This window comes from Aquarana catesbeiana, linkage group LG03 (genome assembly GCF_042186555.1).
Source record: "Aquarana catesbeiana isolate 2022-GZ linkage group LG03, ASM4218655v1, whole genome shotgun sequence".
NCBI lineage: Eukaryota > Metazoa > Chordata > Amphibia > Anura > Ranidae > Aquarana > Aquarana catesbeiana.
The window spans coordinates 612,668,233-612,677,729 of record NC_133326.1 but is presented as its reverse complement, the minus strand read 5'-3'; the positions used below and the strand labels follow the sequence as shown (position 1 = coordinate 612,677,729).

The window sequence follows — 9,497 nt, the reverse complement described above, 5'->3', positions numbered from 1 at the left end:
TTATATCACCTTCAAGAATGCCTCCAAATCAAGAGGGTTTTTAAAATACTGGGAGAGGGGAGAACTGCTCATTTGTGGGTGTTTTCTTCCCTTTTTTTGATTTTTTATTATTGATTTTTCATTTCTTATGTAACCCCACTTTATTGAGCATTGTGAGGGCTTCTCTGGGCACAAACGGGGCCCATCATCTTTTTGATGGACATTTGGCGGCAGTGGTCTACTCCAAACTCTTAAGAAAAATATATTATTTGTATACATACTGCTATATTACATACATCTTTAAACATTAATACTGGTATGTAGATTGGATGCCCTCGGTATGCTGCAGTGGTCACATTGAATGAAATGCCTATGGTAAATCTGTTTTTGCCTGTTTTTCAGAATACATCCATCTCTTTCTCCTATAAAACGCCTTTGAAGAAGGGACATCGTCCTGAAACATGTTAGGTTTATGGAGAAAATAGGATTCAGTTTGAAATGTTAGAAAACAAAATATATGCAAATTGTGATGTATACCAGTGTTATGCACAGATCATTATCATGTTTTTAGTATCATGTTTTTTTTTTTTTTAAGGAATTTTTCTAAATAAATATGTTTTTATAATATTATTGTGACTGTTCGTCTTCAAAGTCCCTCTGTACCGGGTATTACAAGTGTCCAGGGGCGGACTGACCATTGAGCCACTCGGGCACTGCTCGAGGGCCCTGGGCCACTAGGGGGCCCCATCAGGATTGCCAGCCTCAGTAAAACCAGGGACAGTATGGACCAGGGACAGCCAATAGACAGTATGGACCAGGGACAGCCAATAGAAACATGTCTGTGTATACTGTGTGTACATGTATGTGTACACTGTGTGTGTGTATACTATGTGGCCCCATAATCTCTGATTGCCTGGGGGCCCCATAATCTCCTATTGCCCGGAGGCCCCATGAGTTGTCAGTCCGCCCCTGCAAGTGTCCCCTCTTTCTCTTTCTGTGAGGGTTCCTTCCATAAATGGCTGCAAGAACAGGGTTCCCAGTAGTCCTGTCCAAGAGAAGCTGATCTAATGATTGGCTTCTGTCTTACAGGGAAGGCTACACATAGATTGAAATATATCCAGTCCCTGGTGAACTGGACAAATCTCAATCGGTGTGTATCCAGCTTTACCTTATTTCTTGCTCCCCTCCCTCCACTGCTGTGGCTGTCCCCCTTAGGTTCTGAATAAGGTACTGGCTGTGGTCACACTCCAGCCTCTCCATCATACCATACAGGGTGAATGTCTCTGTATGGTATGTGATGATGTCACGGCTTTGAGTGAAGAAAGAGAGCTTGGAATCAGGAAAGTGAAAGAGGACATCCCCCTTCCCCTCACACGCAAAGGATGGACCTTTTTTTAAACAGAAAAGTTTTATTAACCACTTCAGCCCAGAAGATTTGGCTGCTCAATGACCAGGCTATTTTTTGCGATACGGCACTGTGTAAAGCGACGCAGTGCCGTATCTGACAATTGACAATTGCCGTAACTGACAATTGCGCAGTCGCGCGATGCTGTACCCAAACAAAATTGACGTCCTAAAATAGAGCTTTCATTTGGTGGTATTTGATCTCCTCTGCGGTTTTTATTTTTTACGCTATAAACAAAAGAACGGCGACAATTTTGAAAAAACACAATATCTTTTACTTTTTGCTATAATAAATATCCCACATTTTTTATCAAAAAAACTAATTTTTTCCTCAGTTTAGGCTGATATGTTTTCTTAAAAAAAATCGCAATAAACGTATATTGATTGGTTTGCGCAAAAGTTATAGCGTCTACAAAATAGAAGATAGATTTATGGCATTTTTATTATTATTATTATTTTTTTACTAGTAATGGCATCGATCTGTGATTTTTATCGTGACTGAGGTATTGCGGCAGACAAATTGGACACTTTTGACATATTTTTGGGACCATTGACAATTATACAGCGATCAGTGCTATAAAAATGCACTGATTACTGTATAAATGTCACTGGCAGGGAAAGGGTTATCAATAGGGGGCGATCAAGGGGTTAACTATGTTCCCTAGGTGTGTTCTAACTGTAGTCGGAGGGGACTGTCTAGGAGGAGAGAGAGATCGGTGTTCATACGCTCGTAATAGAGTATGTAAACATCCCTTGTAATAGAAAAAAAGCACGACAGGACCTCTTAAATATGAGATCTGGGGTCAAAAAGACCTAAAATAAATAAATGAATAAATAAATAATTAAAAAAAATTAATTTAAAAAATGTTGCTTTTAGAGCTACTATATTAACAAAAGTATTGGGACGCCTGCCTTTACACGCACATGAACTTTAACCACTTAAGGACCAGGCCTATTTTTCAAACTTGTTGTTTACACGTCAAAACCATTTTTTTTTTGCTAGATAATTACTTAGAACCACCAAACATTGTATATTTTTTCTAACACCCTAGAGAATAAAATGGCGGTTGTTGCAATACTTTTGACACACCGTATTTGTACGACGGTCTTACAAGCACACTTTTTTGGAAAAAATACAATTTTTGAATTAAAAAATGAGACAGCTGTAAAGTTAGCCCAATTTTTTTTATATTATGAAAGAGGAGGTTCTGCCGAGTAAATTGATACCCAACATGTCACACTTCAAAATTGCACCGGCTTGTGAATCTCCATGGTCGATGTTTAAAAAATTCTACAGGTTGCCTGTTTTGAGTTACAGAGGAGGTATAGGGCTAGAATTATTGCTCCCACTTTAAAGATCGTAGTGATACCTCACATGTGTGGTTTGAACACCATTTTCATATGCGGGCGCTATTCACACATGCATTCTCTTCTGCACGCAAGCTCGGCGGGACGGGTGCGTTAAAAAAATAAATATTTTTTTATTTTTACACTGTTCTTTTAAAAAAAAATTGTGTCACTTGTATTCCTATTACAAGGGATGTAAACATCCCTTGTAATAGAAAAAAGCATTACAGGACCTCATAAATATGAGAACTGGGGTCAAAATGACCTCAGATTTCATATTTACACTAAAATGCAATAAAATAAAAAAATGTTGTTTGAAAAAAATAAATAAAAAGATGTCCCTTTAAGAGCTATGGGTGGAAGTGACGTTTTAAAAGTTGCTTTCCGTCCTGCAATGGTATGGAGACGGGTGGGGGCCATCTTCCCCTCACCCATCTCCATACCAAGCCAGGGAGATGACCCGATCACCTCCGCTGCTACCAACGGTTCGGTAAGTGGCAGAGGGCACCGGAGAGTGGCGGGGGGCCCTTTCCCACCGACGATAAAAGTGACCTTGCAGCGAATCCACAACAGAGACCACTATTATCGGAAACCAGACCGCTCACTGAAGAAGAGGATACTGGGGTTATGGCAGTTAGCTGCTGCCATAACAAAGATATCCCTCTTCAAAGTGCAGATATATATCGGCAAGAGCCAGTCCATCACTACACTCACATTGACTGAACTATACCTACATTCACACTAATGCAAAGATGAATGGTCGCACTACACTCACACTGACTGAACTATCCCTAGATTCACACTAAACTAATATTCTACACCGACAATAGAATCAGAATAGCACACTATAGCACACTAACTGTCTAATAGCATTAAACAGAGCCCTGTTCTATCTCTCGTCACACCACTATCACACTACAAATGGCCACTATGGAAAGAATACTTTTATAGTGTGGGGTGGGATCAAGAGCAATGAGCCATGATTGGATACAGTCATCATGATAGCGTCCAATCATGGCTCTGACAGTGCTCTGTTTCCTGATTGGGCAAAGCTTTCATTGCTTTTGCCAATCAGGGCTTTCAATGCACTGTGCAGCGGCGCAGTGCATTGTGGTCATTAGGCGGGCCGAACAAACTGTTGACCGACCCAATAATTCGGTTGTTCGGAGAAAGTCCGAGCAGCCAAAGTTCAGCCCAAACTCTTGCTCAGGCCGAACTGTTCGCCCATCCCTACTTATCAATATAATGAGAGTCTCATCTATGCCCTTTTTACACAGTGCACTTCATCTTTCAGTCATTGGTTTTGATAGTTTAATCATGTAGGCTGTATAACATTGTGATAGATTCATGTGGAAGCTTCAGAAAACTATTGCATTTAAAGGCATTATAAACTTTTCTTCCTGCACCTTGTGTTTTTTACCTGCATTATGTGTGCATTGACTGTGTAGTTTCATGGTGTCATTTGTTTCCCTGTACACACATCATATAGTAGAGTAAATCTTCACATTCCTGTGTCAGAAGATGTTTGTGTTTAAACATAAGGCATGCCACATGACACAGTATAGGTTAATGCATCACCACTTTCTGTAGTGTGAGTTGCTGTGAAGAAATGACATATGCCATAGTCTCTTGGTCTCTCAGTCTAGCACTGGTGCAGGTGAGAGCTAAATACTAATTCGATCTGACACAGATACAAACAGGCAGAGCATTTAACATCTCACCATGCTGAAAGAGATGTGTTTTCATTACACTAGCACACGTTTGCTATGTGACACAGAGGAAAAGGCAAGGCAATGCACTAAGCACTGTGGGGTTGATTTACTAGAACTGGAGGGTGCACGATCTAGTACAGCTCAGCTTCCAGTTTTGTTTTGTTTTTTTGTCAAAGCTTAATTGAACCATCTAAGGTTAGATGCTGACTGGCTATCCGTACACAGCTGCACCAGATTTTGCACTCTCCAGTTTTAATAAATAAATCCCTGTGTGTCCCGGTGCAAGAAGTTGGCTGTTCCTTTGGTGAGTAGGGACAGGCTGGATGCAGCAATATATGGATACAGAAGAATCGATCAGCCATGACACTACAAACTGCAGCCACAACATGTAAGCCTATCATTACAAGGTAAGGCAAACAAATAACACAATATAACTATACTAATACATAATTAAATCAATGGAAATATTTGAAAGTGCTTTTTGGATCTTGCAAAGGGTAGCAGTTCATCAAAACTCATAATTTAATATTGAATGCTTATGATTCATTTGGGTGTTTTTAAAAATGTTTTCATAGCATTTATGACCTCTTTGTTCCTAAGACTATACACTAATGGGTTTAACATTGGAACAACAGAAATGTACAACAGGGAAAGAAGTTTATCTGGCTCTTGTGAATGTTCTGTATCTTTTTTCATATAGAACCCAAGTGATGTTCCATAGAGTAATATAACAATGACCAAATGAGAAGAACAACTGGAGAAGGCCTTAAGTCTACCTTCTGATGTGCGGATTTTAAAAATGGTAGATATGATAAATATGTAAGAGGACAATATAAGAAAAAATGGAATTATCCCGATGAATAATCCCTCAATTAAAATAATGGTAATAATTTTTGATGTATCAGAGCAAGAGATTGCTAGTATTGTTTTAAGTTCACAAAAAATGTGGTTAATGTCCTGTAAATTACAAAATGATAACTTAGACACCATCAGGGAATGCATCATGCCATTTAATCCACCAGCAATCCAACATAAAACATTCAGCAGAAAGCAAAGCCTATTGTTCATGATCACAGAATAGTGAAGGGGTTTACAAATGGCTACATAGCGGTCATAAGCCATGGAGGTCAGAAGGAAGAATTCAGCATCCAGGCAGAATACAAACATGAACATCTGCATTATGCAGCCAGGGAATGATATGCTGGTGTCCCCTGTCAGTGTAATAGCCATGAGCTTTGGTAAAATGGAGGAGATATAAAGGATGTCTTGTACTGAAAGATTACACAGAAAGAAATACATGGGAGTGTGCAGCTTGGAGGTCAGACAAACAAGAGAAGTCATAAGCAGGTTTCCAATTGATGAAATCAAATACATTATTAAAATGTTTAAAAAAAGCACTACTGATAGACCTTGAATTTTAGAAAATGCCAAAATATGTAATGTTTGCAGGAAAGTACCATTATTTGTATGTCCATGCCTAATTTATTAATATAAAAGTTTTCAAATGTTATTATACCCATTTTATCTATATACTGAATGCATACATAATAAAAATGTCCTTTAAAGGATAGCTGCGTTATCATTATCTAGAAGTCAGTGTAAGACAGGCACACTTTTTTCGTACCATCAAGACTCCAATAGGCGCTTTTAGTTGTTGCAGCAGAGCAGCTGGCTGTTAACACTGAGTCAGCTATAAACTGAGATTATTCTTGGAGGTCACTATGTACTAGTTTAATTTAAAGGCATTCTGTGCTTCAACATAGTAGGGTACAGCAAAGCTTTAAAAGCAGTATTACACTCAAAAAGAAACATTTATTATATTGCAGCTTAGCAATTCTTAGATGCAATGGCTGAATTTGTTTTCGTTTTTAGGCATTCTTTCTTCTACTTTCATCTGGTGATCTAGGCAGCAAGTCTGTTGCTTTTCACAAGTTCAAGCTCTCCAGCAGAATCTATCAGTGTACTTGGATCAGACAAATCACTTAACACTGGCAGGGGTGATTAAAATCATCGGCTTTTTTTATTCATGCAAAACTTTCATCCCAAAAGAAGAAAACTGTTTGCAGTAACTGATTATAAAGTGTGAGCTGGAGTTTGGCATCAATTTGATAGTGTATCTAAATCTCCTAATCAATTTAATACTATCCTCCCGTCAGACTGGTAATGCTGCTGTTCGCTGTGCCTCCTGTTCTCATTCCTCCAGAAATGTGTCTCACTAATACAGGAGGTGTGTTACTGTACAGTTCATAAGGTGAAAACAGAGGGAAAAAATCTTAAGAAAAGAAAACTGATGAAGCCATCACATCTAATGATTGGTAAACTGCAATACAATACATTTTTGGTTTTGGGTTTAATTCCAATTTAAAATGAACCTATTCTTTAACCATGCAGGGGAAGACAACAGGTTCACTTTAATGCTCCCCTCCCCAGAAGGACATTATCATTTCACTTTAACCCTCCACCCACTATATTACCTGTGAATAGATGTTGAATTATGCCATTTTTCCTCAAACATATCCTTTAAAAACACTAAACCTTAAAAAAGAAAGAAGAACCTTTTAAAATACAGAGTATGTTCTCTTAATATTTCACTCTACGTTGGTTTTTATTATATACAGATTTATATACTGTTCACACTACAGATCTGTATAGGTCTTTGGAGAGCATAGAAAGCTCTTTTGTAAGTGTGCAGTGGGAATTTATATGATTAATGTATGATTTTACAGACAGCAAAAAGTCTAAAGGGATCATTACAAAGAACATCAATTATCCAATAGATCACATATTCATAAATACAACACAACAAACAACCGAAAATAGAAATTAAGTGTATTAACGGTCAATGCAGGTTTTCAAATTTCCCACCCCCAACAGAAGAAACATGGCAGCCTCCTTTGGGAGCAAACTGGGCCAACCTGTGGATAGACAAAGCTGTTACCATTTAAGTACATAGCATTCCATAGACATTATATATGCAGGGAATGAAAAGAATCATGCATCAGTAATAATTATTTACAAACAATAGTAATACCAGGTATGTTTATAAAATTGTTTTATACCTTTCAAAAGCATTTAAGGCATTTGTAACTCTCTGAAATTAAAAATTGACAAAGCATATCCTGAAAATGTCTTTCTGGTGTATAGTATACAGTATGATTATGTTTACCCAATAAAAATGGTAACTTAGTGCCCTTTCGGAAGACATGGTTTTTCACCACCGCTAAAACCCACAAGTGATTGGCTTTTCTGCCTTAGATAGAGTATATGCTGAAGGGTCGTGATGTAGATTAATTATTGTTGAAATTAGAAATTAGATTGCTTTATGTAGGTTTCCAGCATTAAATGCTTCACGTGTACTAGTCATCATATACAGCATCCCCTCGGTCTGGCAATTAACAAAATGTTTGAGTATATGTGCTGTGCTATTAGGAAGGATGAAAGGCCTTGTAACATATATATTTGCAACAGGGACATCACTCACTTCTATAAGTCCCCCTATTCACACAGATTTCAGTCCCCTGTCTGTCTGTCCTTGAATTCTCCTTATTGTGGATATGCATTAGTTTATCTTTAAAGTGTAGCTAAAGGCAAAACTTTTGTTTTTTTTTTAGTTTTAGATAGCATGGAGAAGGATTAGAACATCTGTCAGATGTTATTGCTCCCTTTACCCCCGTTAGGGAGAGTCACCCTCTCTTTTTGTCCTGTTTACCGTTATCATCAAAAGTGAAAGTAAAAGAAAATCCCAATTTTTCGGTTAACATCAAAACACTAATAGAGGGGAAATCTTCCAATGGGGGTACTAGTTATGGTGACCCTGGTGACATACCAGGATTTCCTCACTTTGAAGGTATTTTCGCTCACCTCCTGTTTTGGCTATGGGACAGGGAATGAATGGAAATCTCCCCAATGAACACAGATGGCAAAAAAAAAACAAAAAACTGATGGGGGCTATAACCTTACCTTAGTCTATCCAAAAAGATAAAACAAGGTTTGCCTTTAGTTGCACTTAATTGATGGAGCATTTATATTCATACAACAATTTCAGGGGCTTTGGTAATACAGGGGCTATTTTTTCTTCTGCTGTTGGAATATACAGTTTTTTCCCATAATCATTCTCATTTGTTAGTGCTGGCTAGTGTATCTAGTGACAGTTTCTGGTTTCTCTTTTCTAGTGATGTTGGATTACTTTCATGTATAACATAGAGAACAACAAACACATCAGAATTAGTAGATTTCAAAATCTCCACTATATAGCAATTGTCCATGAGAATAAAGGGGAGGGGAGTGACAGTTCATGAAAAATAAAGGGGAGGGGACATGAGGATTTGTAGGTTAGTGAGATAGTCCACTGCAAAATAGAAAAGAACACAAAAGAGTCTCTCGTGTATGGCGAATGTTCATAAATATCCAGATTACAAAGTCCACATTATTTCACTCTAAGTTCATTTCTTAAACCTTTTACAACACCTCATCTTTTATTTTGTATCCACTCATGCCACCAGGAGGTACCTACCACCTCATGAAGATTTACCTTTTAATAGGAGCATAAGAACAAAACTTGACATCCACAGACAGACTGGAACTGATGTTGCACATAAACAAAGAAGTCATCATCTGGAATAGGTTTGGGTCTTCGGGCTGGCACCTCATATCTCTCTCATGGTGTTCACTGGAACTCTCAGGCCTTGGGTTGACATCATGGCTCCCCCTCTCTGCATTCCCAGGAACTTTTCCCAGCAGGAGTTCTCCTTTAACCTTCAGCACATCAAAAGGTGGAGAAAAGATCATACTGAAATGCTAGCTTGGCAAAGCTTCTGGACTCATCCCAGGACCTCCTGTGGCATTAGAACAACAAAAATTTCCATGCAAAAGATGTAGTAATTTCTTTAAGTAGTAGGCATCCGGATAAGGGCATGAATGACGCGCTACTCTATTTTAAATACGTTATTTTGTACTGTATATATCTTGCAGAAGAGTTGTGGCTTGGATTAATATTTATTTTTGATTTTTTTACATTAGTGCAGTTCTTTTCTCTCTTTAGATGAATGGGGGGAG

At 38.2% G+C, this 9,497-nt stretch overlaps 1 protein-coding gene across 1 annotated transcript; it reads right to left on the bottom strand.

Annotated features, from left to right (window-relative positions):
- Positions 1 to 4,985: 4,985 nt before the first annotated feature.
- On the bottom strand, positions 4,986 to 9,230 carry LOC141134025 (olfactory receptor 5V1-like). The gene is made up of 2 exons (XM_073623615.1): positions 8,974 to 9,230; positions 4,986 to 5,919 (listed from the first exon to the last, which is right to left on the bottom strand). The coding sequence occupies exons 1-2, from the start codon at positions 9,228 to 9,230 to the stop codon at positions 4,986 to 4,988; spliced, it is 1,191 nt and encodes a 396-aa protein (XP_073479716.1).
- Between the last annotated feature and the right edge of the window lie 267 nt (positions 9,231 to 9,497).